This window comes from Pipistrellus kuhlii, unplaced genomic scaffold, assembly GCF_014108245.1.
Source record: "Pipistrellus kuhlii isolate mPipKuh1 unplaced genomic scaffold, mPipKuh1.p scaffold_m20_p_6, whole genome shotgun sequence".
NCBI classification, from domain to species: Eukaryota; Metazoa; Chordata; class Mammalia; order Chiroptera; family Vespertilionidae; genus Pipistrellus; species Pipistrellus kuhlii.
In genome coordinates this window covers 39,897,257-39,914,848 of record NW_023425562.1, presented here as the reverse complement: position 1 = coordinate 39,914,848, position 17,592 = coordinate 39,897,257, and the positions used below count along the sequence as shown (strand labels likewise).

General features: G+C 42.3%; 1 protein-coding gene across 3 annotated transcripts in view; it reads right to left on the bottom strand.

Moving 5' to 3' along the window:
• RTTN (rotatin) overlaps positions 1-13,204 on the bottom strand; it is a 106,737-nt gene extending 93,533 nt beyond the window's left edge. For 2 of the 3 annotated variants that reach the window (XR_004984390.2, XM_036418611.2), the window contains exons 1-8: positions 13,066-13,204; positions 12,515-12,702; positions 10,868-11,045; positions 8,390-8,479; positions 5,895-5,985; positions 4,462-4,576; positions 3,123-3,273; positions 394-559 (exon numbers count right to left, since the gene is read on the bottom strand). Coding sequence is in view for 2 of the 3 variants with exons in the window: in XM_036418611.2 (XP_036274504.1) it covers positions 394-559; positions 3,123-3,273; positions 4,462-4,576; positions 5,895-5,985; positions 8,390-8,479; positions 10,868-11,045; positions 12,515-12,702; positions 13,066-13,096 (1,010 nt within the window). In the remaining variant the exon portion in view is untranslated. Of the gene's footprint in view, positions 1-393; positions 560-3,122; positions 3,274-4,461; positions 4,577-5,894; positions 5,986-8,389; positions 8,480-10,867; positions 11,046-12,514; positions 12,703-13,065 lie in introns of those variants that run through there. The other variant, XM_045574297.1, reaches the window with a different exon arrangement.
• Between the last annotated feature and the right edge of the window lie 4,388 nt (positions 13,205-17,592).

Here is a 17,592-nt window from a genome sequence, read left to right as displayed (position 1 = left end):
TTAATGTCATCCACAAGTGAATCTGAGTCACAGAGGTACACTAATGCTACTGGACATGTAGAACTTGTTCTGTCACTTCTTCAATTACCATATCCAAAACATCCCAAAAATATGGAAATAAGCCAAGTTCTCTCAAGCTCTGAAAGGCCCAATGAGGAAGTTGACACTTAGGAGTAAAATCTACAAGCGGAGTGTATGCTTGTGTGCTGAGTACAGAGTTGTAATATAATATTTATGTCTTTCTGTGGGTCGTGATCAAAGAGGTATGAAAGCCATTGGTTTAACCCAAGGCGATACCTGAGCTAATGTTACAAAAGAGAAGACAGAGAAAAATAATGATCTCCTGTGAAATTAAAACCCACACACAAGCTAACCAGGCTTTCCCACAGTCACCTGGACGACACTGCATCCCAATCCTGGCCATCTCCTCTAGGACGCTGGCCTGTGCGTCCAACCACAGAAGGCCGGGGGCTGCTGCTTCCTGGAGAAGGGTTCTGAGAATGATGAGTAACTCTTACTTCATAGCAGTAAGACAAGGAGGAATTTTGGGAAACTGTATCTGGAGGCGGGGGGGAGAGAAGAAAATTATCCCTTAGTAGAGACAGATTACTGATTATGTAATATTTCTAACAAAACTAATGTATTAGGAATACTTCTATAGGGGTAAAAATAAAAACAAAGGTCAACCTTTCCTGCAAGTATAAAATCAGTACATCTAGGTTTCTATCTAGTCTGATTATACGAAGTCGTCTAGCCAACACTATTCACTTATGACATAAGATTATCAAGACAGAACATCAGATCACACACTCCCTGCTGAAAACTCCCCAAGAAACCCATCTCAAACCACAGGCAAAAATTAACTCAAAATGGATCAGCAACCTAAATATGAGTTAAAATCCTAAAGCTAAGAGAGAAATATAAGGATAAATCCTCATAATCTTGAATTTGGCAATGGATTCTTTGATGACACCAAAAGCACAAACAACCAAAAAATAAACTGAACTTCCTCACAATTAAAAAGTTCCATGAGTCAAATAAAGAACATTATGAAAAAAGTGACAACATACAGAATGGGAGAAAGTATTTGCAAATTATATATCTGATTAGAGGCCCAGTGTACCAAATTTGTGCACTGGGGAGGGGGAGTGTCCCTCAGCCCAGCCTGCTCCCTCTCAGGCTGGGAGCCCTCAAGGGATGTCCTACTGATGGCTTAGGTGGGGAATAGGCCTAAGCCACAGTCTGGCCTCCCTCTGTGGGAGGCAACTGGGCTGATCAGGGGAAGGCACCACCCCCAGCACCCCACTGCTGCTGCCACTGCCAGCCACCACAGCCACCAAAGTGTTTTCATTAACATAGACTCTATCCCTTCACCATGAAAAAAATGACAAACTTTCTTTAGGCATTTTCAAGATGTCTCTTTCATTGGATATAACATTTCTTTCTTCTTTTTTATCCTCACCTGAGGTTATTTTCCCATAGATTTTTAGAGAGCGTGGAAGAGAGAGGGAAAGACAGAGAGAAACATCAATGTGAGAGGCACACTTCAATTGGTTGTCTCCTGCATGAGCCCTGACCTGGGCCTCAGCCAGGGAGGAGCCTGCAACCTAGGTACATGCCCTTGATCAGAATCGAACCCAGCCCCCCTGCAGGTTTGTCTCTTCTTCAGCCTCAGCACACCAGCGCCACAGCCGCAGGGCTGGGGTTACTGTGTGTTGTTCTCTCTGGCTCTGAGGCCACCCTGTCTATTGTTCTCACTAGGATGACTATGATTAAAAAAAGAAAAATAACAAGTGTTGGTAAGATGTGGAGACACACCGAAACCGGTTTGGCTCAGTGGATAGAGCGTCGGCCTGCGGACTGAAAGGTCCCAGGTTCGATTCTGGTCAAGGGCATGTACCTTGGTTGCAGGCACATCCCCAGTAGGGGGTGTGCAGGAGGCAGCTCATCGATGATTCTCTCTCATCAATGTTTCTAATTCTCTGTCCCTCTCTCTTCCTCTCTGTAAAAAAATCAATAAAATATATTAAATAAATAAAAAAGATGTGGAGACACTGGAAACTTCAAAAATTGTTGATGCAAATGTAAAATGGTGGCAGCCACTGTGGAAAATAGAGGGGCAGTTCCTAGGAAAGTGAAACATAGGATTAACATATGACCCAAAAATTGCATTCTCAGATATACACCCAAATGAAATGAAAATGAGGCTTGAATAGATATGCCAATGTTCACCAAACATTATTCACAATAACAAAAGGTAAGAACATCAGAGTCCATCAGCACATGAGTGAATAAATAAAATGTGGCATATACTAGAATGGAAAATTGTTGTCATAAAAAGAATGTCCTGGAATATGCTACAATGTGGATGACTCTTAAAAATATTATGCTAAGTGAAATAAGCCAAGTTCCCCTTGCATGGATTACACTTGTATGAGGTACTTAGAACACACAAATTCAATAAACTAGAGCAGCAATTTTCAACCAGTATGCCACAAAAAATTTTAAAACTTGTAATACCTGACTACTTAGTTAGGGTACCTCTTTTCCCTCAGACTGTCAAATAAAAAAATGACAACAGTCAACACAACAACAGCCATCCTATGTGAATGAATCAAAATAATACCCTGGAGTTACCAGGGGCTGCAGGAGGGATTAGCGGTGAAGCATGATCACCAATCACTCTAACTTAGTATTCAACTTTCAATGCACTGAAATACAGTTTTGAGAAGGCCAGCCTAGTACTATATTTGTCCATTAGGTGGTGCTTTTTCCATGAAAAGTCAGGGATTGTGATGATATAAACTCTGACATCAAAAGTTGCATAAAAATAGTTGTCATAATATAAAAAATCGGTATTTTTCAATCCAAACAATTTATTAACACAACATATAATTTGCTAAAATACCCAAACAGCTGGGCTCAGAATCCTAGTCCCTGGCTTCCAGCAACACTTCGTTTTCACAGTGTGCTTTCAAGGGTGAGTGATCATTAGCTGAGGAATGAGAGTTTACTTATGAGAATTTATATCCAGTAATTTCTAACAGTATGTATAATGGGGTTCTTTCTCAGAAGAATATGCAAAGACTACCAGTAACTAGTGGATAAATAAATATAAATACCTTGTTTGCTAGAGAAAAAGCCTGGATCTCGGTAGAAGTGAAGTCTGTGTCGTAAACACATGCACAGCTGCTGCAAGCAGGATACTGACTGCAGTGCCAAGCGAGGTGTCCCCTCACCTCCGAAAGCCAGCTTCAGCAGAGAGAAAAGGCTCTGAAATGAAGAACCATGAAAATGATAATGGGAACTAAGTGCTCAACTTCAAAGGAGGATGTGAAGCTGAAGGAAGGTTAAGTGAATAATCAAAGCAAATAAGTTGCCAAATATTTGAAGGCAAGAAACAGAAATGGGCAAAAAGTGATTTGGCATAATGCAAGAATATGGATCAAAATAAAATTAAATGTGAATAGAATAGTCAGTGTTTCTTATATCTAAAACCTGTTAGGGGAGCACCTATTCTGAGAGAACACAGGTATTAGGTATTACTCCCCATTCAGGACATGAAGTTTCACAGTACTTCCTAAAAAACACATCCAGGTTTCCACATCTCAAACAGCTAAGTCAGTTTACTATGTTTTGGTAATTAATAGCTTTTCCTCTGCTATCATTTAACAGTGGCCACATATGGATTAATAACTGCCATTCGCTGGAATGATTTTCAGCGCTGTGACTGTGGAGCTGCAGATATGCCCCAATTCCAGCCCTGGGTCCCAGTGCCTCTCCTGTACAAGCCTGGGTCCCAATGCCTCCGCTGTACAAGCCTGGGTACCAGTGCCTCCGCTGTACAAGCCTGGGTCCCAGTGCCTCCGCTGTACAAGCCTGGGTCCCAATGCCTCCGCTGTACAAGCCTGGGTACCAGTGCCTCCGCTGTACAAGCCTGGGTACCAGTGCCTCCGCTGTACAAGCCTGGGTCCCAGTGCCTCTGCTGTACAAGCCTGGGTCCCAGTGCCTCTGCTGTACAAGCCTGGGTCCCAAAGTCTCTGCTGTAGAAGCAACAGACCAGACTGCAAAGAACCCATCTTCATTCCTCGTATCACATTCCCTCAGCATCCAGCACTGTGCCTAACATACCAGATAATCAGAGAAACAAGCTATTCTTAATGTCAGGAGGGTTCCTGCTGCCTAACCTCAATTTCCAAAGCCTATTAGTATTCACCCTTTAAGTGACCCAGAAGTGGTAAATTCAGAATAGCCAAATTGGACTACATGTGTCAAATGAGACTACCTCCTATCAGAAGAACTACCACTACCCAAATAAGTCAGAGAACAAGTGGTTTAAACATTTTATCCTTCAAATACAGCAGTGCACAATTCTTTCCTAAGGACTGCTATGTTGCAAATTTTGTTTCCTTCCAAAAATTCTCTATTCCAAAACCTAAAACAATTAAAAAGCATACACACCTGAACAATTTTCGGCCTTTGAAGGAAAATCTCAGCAGGAAAATCTTGCATGATAACGTCCTTCAATAGTTCACAGGTGTTCCAGATCAAAGTGTGGTTACTACTTCTTAAAGAGCTACAAAAGAGCATTATTTGTTTTTTAAAAGAGTTTACCTATCCCAGATTCTAAGTCACTGAATAGCAAATGACTCTACTCACATCCTCCAGGTCTCAGCCAAGTCATCGCTTCCCCTGGGAAGCCTTCCTCGATCTGGTCTCTAAACAATAAACAACTGTGGACAGGCGCTTCTTCCACAGCCTGTAGTGGATCTGCTGCTATGTCAACTATGGGCTTTGTACCCCCACTAGACCCCTCTCAAGATGGCATACCCAGAGCCTATCACAATGCTGCTAAATGAGATTAAGGAGGTCAAAGGGCACAGAATTCAATAACATCTGTTATGCAAATTAAGAAATAAGACAGAAAAAATAACAGTAACTATAGAGTTTAATTATAGGAATTAGGCTCCTTATTGCTCTTCTCTATTCTAGGTGACTCAAGCTGGAAGGTCCCTCTGTACAGAGGATAACCCTCAGCTTCTCAGACAATAGTCTCCCTCCTAGAGATGTAGCAGTGGTTTACTCTCCACCCCAAGAAACCAACCCCCCTCTCTCAGCCCAGCTCCAGTCCACCAACCCCATCCCCCACCCATAGCTGTGCACTGGACAGCATCTCTCTCCCTAAGGGACTGACTCAGAACTGCCAGATCATGTCCGTCCTGCCCCTTTCCCATTGCAGCTACCTCTTCAATATGTTTTTCCAAGAGAGTTTACTGAGGCCTCAAAAGTGCCATCAGCAAAAATCACTTCACAGCATCTTCCTGTCTCTGGCCCTAATGCTAGCAAGTTGGTCTTTATTTTCCAGATTCATGTGTGTGTGCAGGTGTGCACGCATGTGCATGTTTGTTGTAGTAGTCACAGAAATTAAAGTTTCAGAAAAAAAAGAAACTAGACATTAAGATACTCTCCCAATTTCTATATATCAACTGCCTATGTTGGGATTGAGGGTAATGACATCCATTACATAAGATCAGGGGTCCCTAACCTATCACAAAGCCCAATTGAAATAAACATACTGTCTACTAAAAAGACTGCATTTATGTTTAATTTCTCCATTTTCACTAAGCAAAGGCACAGCAATGGCCAATCGGAGGCTGGTAAATCAGAGATGACGAATGAGCATGAGACTTCAGCCACAATCTGCAGCCTGATTAGAGGCAAACAGGAATTTTCTGGCTTACATTCTGAAATACTGAAAATCATGCATATCGTCCCATTACTCCATTCACTGGAGCCACTTGTGTCTTTCTTCCTGCTGAAATTGTATAGTAGTGACTACCAGGTGCAAGGCTAGAAGTGAAGCAAAAGTAGCTGAACCACATCAGGCACTGTACCTTTCATTAGAGGAGAGGACGTGTCTGTCAGTTGAGGTCAGGGGTAGCCAAGGAAATGTAGAAAACTTCAAACACCTCACAGTCTGAATCGCTGGTAATGGAAGAGCACAACTTACGCCATCAAAGAAGACAATGTTGACAGACTCACCTTTAAACTAAGTCCCCAAATGAAGCTACATATACAGGAGCCTACAATGCACCAAACAAGGCCAGCTGCAAATGTGTCCATCCACAAGATAAATAACAGAGCACACTTTTCGTATTTTAAACAAAACTCATAGGTTTTAATTAGAAGAGCATTAAACACAAACTCATACTGAATGACATTTAGTTGAGTGTGTTTTTTTTTAATTTAAATTCTTCATTGTTTAAAGTATTACATGAGTCTCATTTTTCCCCCATTGACCTCTCCCCGGCCATTCCCATGACATTTAGTTTCAATTACATTTCCTATTTTACTGACTGACCAGAATATAAAGCTAAGATAAAAAGAAATGGTATTTGAAGACCTTTAATTACAGAAATTAAAAATGACTTTAAAATCACATATTATATCTAATTAGTCATGTTTAAATATCCTAAATGGTGTTAGATGCTTAAACCTCTTTGAAGATGACTTGAAGACTGTAAGGTTGAAAATCAAATGTCTTCAACCTTAAAGATTAAAAGAAATACGAGAAACCAACAAAATTTTAAACTACCACAGTTCAAACTAATTTTTAATAGGCGTATTTCCCCGGGTTCATTGAGATACAATTGACATCTAACATTGTATAAGTTTAAAGAGTACAACACGGTGATTTAATACACATACACTGCAAAATGATTATCACAGTAGAGTTAATTAACCTCTCCAACCTCTCACATAATTACTAATTATTTCTTGTGGTAAGAACATTAAAGATCTACTCTCTTAACATTTTTTTAGCAGATTTTATATAGTACAGGTTTAGGTAGCAACACTGAGAAATAGTATCTACAAAACCCTTCCAAATGATAAACAATCCTTGTTCCTAATGCTTTGAAAAGAGCATGGAATCTTTATATTCAGATAATTATTATTTATTTTTTTTCAAAATGACATCTTTTTTTTTTTTAATATATTTTATTGATTTTACACAGAGAGGAATTGAGAGGGACAGAGAGTTAGAAACGTCGATGAAAGAGAAACATGGACCAGCCGCCTCTTGCACACCCCCTACTGGGGATGTGCCCGCAACCAAGGTACATGCCCTTGACCAGAATCGAATCCGGGACCTTTCAGTCCGCAGGCCGACGCTCTATCCACTGAGCCAAACCGGTCCCAGCACAATTGCGTCTTTTAAAAGTGCTAACATAGCTGGGACCAGTTTGGCTCAGTGGATAGAGCATAGGCCTGTGGACTGAAAGGTCCCGGGTTCGATTCTGGTCAAGGGCATATACCTTGGTTGCGGGCACATCCCCAGTAGGGCTGTGCAAGAGGCGGCTGGTCGATGTTTCTCTCTCATTGATGTTTCTAACTCTCTGTCCCTCTCTGTGTAAAATCAATAAAATATATTTTTTTAAAAAGATTAAATTATTAAATAAATAAATAAATAAAAGTGCTAACATAAAAGCAGAGTTTGCTTTCTCAGAGAAAAGCAAAAGGTGGGTGGAGGGAAGGATAGGCTTACACTGCACATAAAAATGTGTCCAAAACAAGGCAGACCACTAATCCACACACTGCAACTCACCTGCATCCCCACAAGTGTCCTTATTGTTTTCAGCAGCTTCACTCAAGTACCACGCTCTGCTCCCTTCAGACACCTCTCACTGCCACTCAGCCACACACACAAAGGACTACCATCTCAAATCCAAAGCTCCCTATAAGCTTAACAAAATTGTTCCAGAAAGGGAAGATAAAGTGTTTTAACAGCTGAACAAATTTTCTGTTCTATCTTATGCTATTATTTAATCTGAGAGTTTCTAAAGAACCTTTTGAAAAACAAGCATCCAAACTGAGTTCAACTGAATCCCTGATGTCAGCAAATATACCCTAGAACACACATTTTTTCCAACCACACAGGACACAACCCAACACGAATGTCCCAGAAGAGATCTCTAAACAGAACTCTAGAATCAGCGGATGTTGGGATAAAGACAAATAAAGAAATGAAGAAGACGCTGTGTCTTGGCTTGAGTGTCTGGAAGACGCGTACACTGAGTGAGCTGGAGAATGAGATGAGGAACGCATAGTGCACAGCACAGTCCCTGATGAAGGGTTTGTGTCCAACAAGCAACGAAAGTACTACTGCCACTATCACCACCTGCCTATCCAGTTGCTCAAATGCAGTTAGAATAACATAAAATGTTACCATTTAGACTCTACATCCCAAACTAGTTTGAGGAAACTGAAATACTCAGCGTGGTGCTGAAACATTCAAGTTTGAGCACAATGTGTCTTCACAACAATGAGTAAAAGTACATTAATTTCTGATGTACCAGGTCAGCAGATCTACTTCCCTACATGTACTCACCCAAAGGTGCTGGAGGCACTTTCATCTGCTGGAAATGACTTCTGTCTTGAGGAAAATATCCTGTTAAGATTTCTGGCGGCTGTGGCAATTCTGAAAAGAAAATACATATTACTGCATGTATTATTATTGATTCATTATTTGCTACAAATGAAAGGTACTCGTTTCAAAATTAATGTTTTCTCTTGAGTTTTTAAATCATTTTAAAAATTAGAAACAACCCAGTTTTGTTTTGTTTTTCTCTGAATAGTCTGTCTTCCTAAACCGGTAAAAAATGTGAATGTTGAGCTAATTTCAAACTGAATGGTTTTTCCCTCCCTTTTTCTTTTACCATTAATATAATTATTTGTTAGAATAAAATATCTACAATGTACATAAAGAATCTGTTACAAAGTATTTATTCAAGGACTGTTCATCTCTGCTTCTAAGTCTACCTCCTTCCTCTCTTGTATTCCAATTACACAGTGCCTGGTCACTAAAATTTTCATTAACATCTTTTTAAAAAGTTGTCAAAGTCAAAGAGGTCAAGCACTATCTTTCAATGTCTTTCATGATTCTATCACATGATTACATATTCAGCAGTGCAGATACAATGACAATGAGAATGAGAAAAAGGCTAAAACTACATTTTCTAATTTTCTGTTTGAAGTTTTCACAACAGTTCTTAATATTAATTCAGATATTAAACATTTGCCTTACTTCTAACCTCATCTATAAGGAACTACCTTGAAAATTCACAATTTAAGATTCTACTTTATGGCTTACACTAGGGGTGTCGAACTCAATCAGAGAAGGGGCCAAAATCTAAAATCCAGCCTAAATCGCGGGCCGAATGGTTTACTGAACAGTCATAAACTGTCATTGTGATGGAAACGCAGCGGAGTGCAGTGATGACAGCGCGGTTCGGGCCACATTGCAAGGCCTGGCGGGACGGATTTCGCCCGCAGGCCTTGTGTTTGACACATGTGGCTTAGACAGAAATTGTACAATCCGTTGTTAAAAATCACAATCATGCAAGGACCCAATAAGTGGCATTTACCACTGTTCTTGTTAACAGTGGTACCAACAGTCACAGCAACAGCAGTACAGCACTAATACAGAGGAAAATGTGGTAGCAGAAACACTTTTTACCACCCCATCACATAAATTTTATGAGCCTTTTTTTTTTTTCTTTAAATCAATTCAAATGCCTTCCACATTCAAGGCACTCTATTGGGCATAAAATAACAAGAACACAAATAGAGTCACTAACAGCTCAATAGCTAATAGATGTCGGGCCTCATGCTGAGCTCTTTTCAGGCACTGCTCATTTAATCCTCACAATAATGTTATAAAATGTTCTTTCTCACTGTCCCAATTTTGGGCTGAAAAAACTAAAGGCTGGAGCTGTTAAGAATCTTAGCCAAGGTGACAAAATTAATGACAGAACTGGGCCTGAAATCAATGTCTCTTTGACTCTGATTTTATACACTATACCATGTGCAGCTCATTTTGATTGGACCCCATAAAAAAGTCATAAGCTAGGGCCCATATTAACATCCCCTTACATGAAAAACAGTCCAAAAATGCAAGTGTAAAACATTGAGAAAAATCTCTAGCTCATGGTAACGAGTGCTCAAAAAAATCTGTTACTGTTAAATAAATAATGTGTCAAACTGGTCTCACAAAAAGAAACTTTTAGGCCACTTCACCAAAAAAAGCAATAAATACAGCCCAGTCTGTGTGGCATGGTAGTTGAGCATGGACTCGTGAATCACGTCCAGTTCAATTCCAATCATGGCGCAGATCCGGGCTTCAGGTTCAGGCTCAATCCCAGTAGGAGGCCAGGCAGGGGGCAGTGGATAGATGATTTTTTCTCATCATTGGTGTTTCTCTCTCTCCCTCTCCCTTCCTCTCTCTGAAATCAATAAAAACATATTCTTAAAAACAACAACAATAATAAATACAAGTGTATCCTCCTCTGACAGTAGAGGAGAGAAAAAAGGTCAAGCACATGTGTGTTAACACAAGAAAAATAAGTTGGGGGATTTTTTTTTTTTTAATCTAAGGTCCCTTTCCTTATAATTAAACACTAGAACCAATTCCATATAATAAAGAGTTAATATGCAAATGGTCATCATGCCCTCATGCCCTCGTGCTGGGGCCAGGGGACCTGAGGCTGCAACCCCTGCCCTGCCGGGCTTGATGGGAGTGGGACTGGCCGGGTCTGGGTCTCACTTGATTTCCAGGTGCACGTAAGTGGGCAGGGATTTGACTCTGGGTCCTATGGTGCACCTCAGACTGTGACAAGAGGGAGATTTTCATATACATTTTACTAATTTTCTTTCATCTCTGACACTTCTATTATAGAGAAAGGGCAGATAGCAGTATTAAAAGATTTCCTCTAATTAATTCCCTTTTAATGTACACTAATTTCGTGCACCAGGCCACTAGTATATTTATATTTTAACTGAATGCATCAGAATGATTCCAAAGAGTTACCAATCTGATCTGTCTGGTAAGATGCAGAGCACAGGGCAGGGACTTCTGAAGGAAGAATAAAAAGTCCATCCAGAATGCCATCGATTTCAGCCTGTAGACTTGGCTCCACGTTAGCACGAAGTTTAGATAAGAATTCAACTGCACCAAGATCAACCAAATGCTGGACTGCTGGGGAATACTGAAAGCATAAGAAGAGTGTCTTGTGAATAACAGTATATATCAAAGACTAGACTTTATCTTACAACACTTTGGGTATACCAGATGCTCCTTTTTTAAAAACTAAATCTTGCACTTAAATACCCAAAAGTAAAGAACTTCCATGAATAGGACACAGGTTTATAGAGACATAAAACATTTAACAACAACTACGAGAGAAAAACCCAGACACTGAACACTATAATTCCTACTTATTACTTCTGTCTACTGACATTGACCCTATCTCTCCTACCTCCAACCAGCCAAAGGATGCAAAGTAATAAGAATCACCCTGGCCCTAGCCAGTTTGGCTCAGTGGATAGAGTGTTGGCCTGTGGGCCAAAGGGATCCCGGGGTTCAATTCTGATCAAGGGCACATGCCCAGGTTGTGGGTTCAATCCTTATGTAGAGCATGCAGGAGGCAGCCAATTAATGAATCTCTCTCATCATTGATGTTTCTTTTCTTTTTTTTTAATATATTTTATTGATATTTTTACAGAGAGGAGGAAGGGAGAAAGATAGAGAGCTAGAAACGTCGATGAGAGAGAAACATCGACCAGCTGCCTCTTGCACACCCCCTACCGGGGATGTACCTGCAACCAATGTACATGCGCTTGACTGGAATCGAACCTGGGACCTTTCAGTCCGCAGACCAACGCTCTACCACTGAGCCAAACCGGTTTCAGCTCATCATTGATGTTTCTATGTCTCTCTCCCTCTCCCTTCCATTCTGAAATCAATAAAAATACATCTTTTTTTTTTTTTTAAATCACCCACAACTGCGCAGCGATTGACAGTTTTGAACGGTTAAACTTGCAGTTTGACATCTGACTCTGGCAACTAACTATTCTCAAGTATGCTGAGGAACATAAATCTGAAAAACAAATATAGGAAAGGCAATTTAACACCCTTTGTGAGATGTATTAACCATAATGGTCTGTGTAACATTATCTTTAAAAGAGTCCTTTTTCATGTGGACACCGCCCAATTTTTAACATGCAAATAAAAGAACACCCGGAAAAACAGAATGACAGCTATTAATCTCCCCAAGATGATCCCGAAACCCAGAATCCACCAGAACTCATAAGATCTGTGTCACTTCAAAGCACAGTGGCGACAATGTGAGATTTAACATCACAAATCAAAGAAAAAAGGAAATGTGGTCCTATAACCAGATGAGTTAAAAATGCACCCTCCCCGGTTGTTTTTCAAAAACCTTTAACATTCCCAGGTTCGATTCCGGTTAAGGGCATGTAACTTGGTTGCAGGGCACATCCCCAGTGAGGGGTGTGAAGGAGGCAGCTGATTGATGTTTCTCATCGATGTTTCTAACTCTCTATCCCTCTCTGTAAAAAATCAAAAACCTTTTACATGAACTTTCCAACAAATGCTCCAATGCAATGATCTAGGAAACACTCGCTCCTCTGATTCTTTACGTCGAGATGCTCGCACCTTCACCAGCCTGCTCAGCAGGCCGAGAACCTCCGCTTTCATGGGGACCGACGGGAAGTTGAACCATTGCAGCAGGTGCACGAACAGCAGCCGGTCCCGAGCCAGGTCGGCAGCGGCGATCAGGCTGAGCTCCAGTTTGCAGAGCACGGTCCGCAGGGCGCGCTCGCGGATCTCCGCCAGCTGGTGACCTGCGGGGACACGCCGCTCGCAGCCGGTCTCCGCTCCCCTCCGCCCCGAGCCGCCCACCCGCCACCTGCCCCAGGACCGTGGTTACGCGAGACCGGGGGCGGGAGGGGGGGGGGGGAAGAGAGGGGCGCAGTGTCAGAGGGCGGGGGTCGGCGGGGTCAGGAGGACAGAGAGGAACCAATGCTTCCACCAGCTGGGCCGCTGGTGCCTCGGGCTAGCTCACTGCGGCATTGACATCAAGTCCGACACGGGTCCCCGGGGACTGCCCTGGTCAGGCCGGGATCGGAAGGGAAACGTGACACGGCCATTTCAGCCAGTGACAACGACAGGAAGGCGAAGCCCGCGAGGACGGCTCTGACTGTTACCGAGTTTCCTGATGAGCCCCGTCAACACCATCGCGTCCCTCTTTCGGCCGCCGCCGCCGGAGAATTAAACCGCCGCGCCACAGCGTCCGGTCACGATGACTGTCCCCCCGGAAACTCGGGCCGTGGGACAACGGGTTCCGCGACGCCGGGGCGAACCACCCGGCCGGTGAGAGCCATTCCGCGAGCTGCTCCCGGCCCTGCGTCCCAAGGGAAGCTTAAGAGTTTTTCTATAGTGGCTACCACGCAGTTCCCACACAGCCATCTCGCAGGTAGGGACTGGAAAGAATGAGGAGGCAAGCCGAGGTGGAACCGGCTTTGCCCGCTCGGCACGTCGGGACTTGTAGTTCAGGCCCAGCCGTGCTCCAGTCCAGGAATTCCGGGCCCGCCCCCGCGCCCGCCAGCCTGGGTTCCCGCGTCTGAGCGCGGGGCTGCGACAGAACCCCGGCCCAGCCATGACCCTCGCTCTGCAGCGATTCGCTTATGTCCCTGCCAATCTGGGTTCTCCAGGCCCAGAACTTTACAATTTAGAATGCAGAGGGGGGTTTTTTGTTTGGTTTTTTTTTTTTATATATATATATTTTATTGATTTTTTACAAAGAGGAAGAGAGAGGGATAGAGAGCTAGAAACATCCACCAGCTGCCTCCTGCACATCCCCACCGGGGATGTTCCCGCAGCCAATGTACATGCCCTTGACCCGAATGGAACATAGGACCTTTCAGTCCGCAGACCTACGCTCTATCCACTGAGCCAAACCGGTTTCTGCTAGAATGCAGAGTTTTGTTTTATTTTGATTTGATTCCCATACTCCGCGTTACTAAATGACTTACCCTCTTTAACTGCGTAATGTACCTCCAAAATCAAACAATGTCAGACAAGTTCAGTATAAACAAGCAACCCACAAGAGGAGAGAGATGGGGAAAAGGAGATAAGAGAGCAGAAAAAAAGGTGCTGCAGACAGAAGTAAAATTGGGTAAAGGGGGGCCGGGTAAAAGTTTAAATTTGTATTTGAATGCATCAAAGCTGACTTTTGCACTAACACATGTGAACAAAGAGGGGAAACATTCTAAGCAATGGGAAAGCAAGGACAAAACTGAATTTGTAAAATGGTTTGCATTTTAGAGAATATTTTATCTCACTGACCTTTTCAGTTTCCTGGGAAAGGGATGTCAAGGCAGCTATTCCCATTCCTATTTTGCCAAAAAAAAAAAAAAAAAAAAAAAGCGGGGGGTGGGGGGTGGGGGGTGGGGAGAGGAGGGGTTTACAATCAAAGAAGTGCCTCACCCAAGGTCACATCAGCTAGTAAGTGAGGAATTAAGCATCTGGCCTTAATTTTCTTTCTTTTTTTTTTTTTAATATATATATATTTAAATATATTTTATTGATTTTGTACAGAGAGGAAGGGAGAGAGATAGAGAGTTAGAAACATCGATGAGAAAGAGTCATCGATCAGCTGCCTCTTGCACACCCCCTACTGGGGATATGCCCGCAACCAAGGTACATGCCCTTGACTGGAATCGAACCCAGGACCTTTCGGTCCCTAAGCCGACGCTCTATCCATTGAGCCAAACCGGTTTCGGCTTTTTTAAATATATTTTATTGATTTTTTTACAGAGAAGAAGGGAGAGAGATGGAGAGCTAGAAACGTCGACGAGAGAGAAACATCAACCAGCTGCCTCCTGCACACCCCTTACCGGGGATGTGCCCGCAACCAATGTACATGCCTTTGACCAGAATCGAACCTGGGACCTTTCAGTCCACAGACCGACACCCTACCACTGAGCCAAACAGGTTTCGGCTGGCCTTAATTTTCTTTGTATTCTTAGGACCTTGCTTCCTTTGCGTGTGTAGAGAGTGACCTTTGAACAAATCTTGAAAGTTAAGTAGGAGTTTATTTGCCAGGCAAAGGAATGGAGTAAAGGGATTCTAGCTAGAGAAAACACTACATGCAAAAAAAGGCAAGGATTCAGGGGGAGTCTGTCAAAAGAAGGGGAATGAGAAATTATAGGTGACCAAATTAGCTCTGGGGGGAGGGGAGAGAGAGGAGAGTTGGGAAGGAGGGCTGATAGCCTGTTGGTTATTCTTGAGTTGCTGCCAACTCCTGCTCCCCCCTCAGCCATCCTCTGCAGTAGTAAGTGATCTGTACCTTCTAGCCTTCCAGGCCCTTGGCTTCCTGTCACTGTGGAAATCAGAGAGTGGGAGGAAAGAGAGGTGTGGGTATTTAATTGAGACTCCACTAGCCCATCCCTAGGCCTGCCTGGCCAAGATTTTAACAGTGGCTGCCTTCCCCCACCCTGGGTGACAGCTCCTGGTGGATGGGGCCCAATCGACCAATGGACAGGGCCCAATGGCTATAATCAAAAATAGAGGAAATGACTTCGGGGAGATAATTGGAAATCTCATACATTGTAGCACTATTTACATTAATCAACCTCGGGCCCTGCTGCAGTGCCTCAGTGCTGGAGGGTTGACCTTATGACACAGGAGATAATGGCTCAATTCCTGGTCAGGACACATGCCAAGGTTGCAAGCTTGGTCCCCAGTAGGGGGTGTGCAGGAGGCAGCCCATCAACGATTCTCTCTCATTATTGGTGTTTCTCCCTTCCTCTCGGAAATCAATAGTATATAGATATATAATTTTTTTTAATAGTCAATGGTAGAAGCAACCCAAATGTACCCCATGGAGGAATTTGTATATTCAGAAAAAATGAAGTAGTGATACCTGCTACAACATGCATGAACTTGGAAAACATTATATTAAGTAAAAAAAAAAAAAAAAAAAAGCAAGTCACAAAAGGCCACGAATTGTATGATTCCAGGTATCTATCTATTAGTCTGTTCAGGCTGCCATAACAAAATTCCACAGGCTGGGTGGATGAGACAACAGGAATTTATTTTTGCACAGTTCAGAGGCGAGAAGTCCAAGGTCAAGATGCTGGAAAAACTTAGTTTCTGGTGAGAGCCTTCCTCCTGGCTTGAAGAGAGCTGCCTCTAACTGAGACCTCAGTGGCCTCTCCTCTCTGAGTGTGGGACAGAGAGAGAGGCTCTCGGTTTACTCTTCCTCATCCTACAAAGACACCAGTTCTATAGGATTAGGGCCCTACCTTTTTAATCTCATTTATCCTTAATTACTTCCCTGAAAGAACTCTCTCCAAATACAGGCACATGGGGAGTTAGGATTTCAACCTATGAATTGGGGGGTGTAGGGGAGGGACAATTCAGTCCATAACAATATGAAATATTCAAAATAGGAAATTTGATAGAGCCAGAAAGCAGATTTTTGTTTATAGGGGCAGGTGGAGAGGGAATTGGGGGGGTGGGGGGAGGAGACTGATAAATGGGTACAAAGCCTGGTAGGAGTGATGGAAACGTTTTTTGGACCTAGTTAAGATGATGGTCGTACAACATTGTGAATTTACTAAATGCTGCCAAATTGTACACTTTACTTTTTAAAATAAAAGACAGTTTTATTAATAAAGAGATCTCATAGCCAATTGGAAAGCTGCAGATGCCACATTAAGAGCCAGGTCTTGCAAAAGTTATTTTCTTAGAGGATGTATAGATATCTCTTTATTTTCCACTGAATAGTACACTTAAAATTTTTTATTTTATGTTATGTGAATTTCCCCTCAATTAAAAAAAGTAAATGGAACTTTTTTTTTTTTAAGTCATAGAATAACTTTTGGCAAGTATATGGAGAAATTGCAACCCTTATGCACTGAAATGTAAAATGTTGCAACAGTTTTGGAAAATAGTCAACAGTTCCTCAAGAAGTTAAATGTAGAGTGACTGTATGATGCTGCAATTTCACTTCTAGGTCTACACCCCTCACCACCAAATGAAAGCATGTTATTCACAAAAACTTGTACATGAATGTTTATAGCAGGATTATTCAGAAAAGCCATCATGTACAGATAACCCAAGCATCCGTCAATGGAGCAATAAACAAAATGTGGCTCATTTATACAAGGACATATTCTTTAAAAGGAATGAAATTATAGGTCCTGGCAAGTTAGCGCAGTTGGTTAAGCATCATCCCATATGCCAAGGTTTCAGGTTCAATCCCTGGTCAGGGCACCTAGGAGAATCATCCAATGAAATGCATAAATAAGTGGAACAGCAAATCAATATTTCTGTGTCTCCCTTTCTCTCTCTCGAATCAATAAAATTTTTAAAAGAATGAAAAGAATGAAATCATAATACATGCTTGTGGAAGGTCACGGCCAGCGTGGCTTTCGGGTTCAAAGGCTTGGACAAAGAGCTTTGAACATACAAATGATACACACAAGCCAAGATTAATTTAATTATTATGGGGGGAGGCCAGGGCGAATTCCAGTAGGGCAGTCAAGTTCCACTGAGTCTCCTTTACCCAGCTGCTTTTGTTTACTAGAATACACAACTGCCTTTTAGGAATGCAAACAGACATATTAATGGTGATGTTTATAGTAAACAGTATGATTATCAGGTTTTGGGGTGTTTGCTTTAGGCCATTGAGGCAGCCTAAATGGTCATATGATAAAATGGAAGTT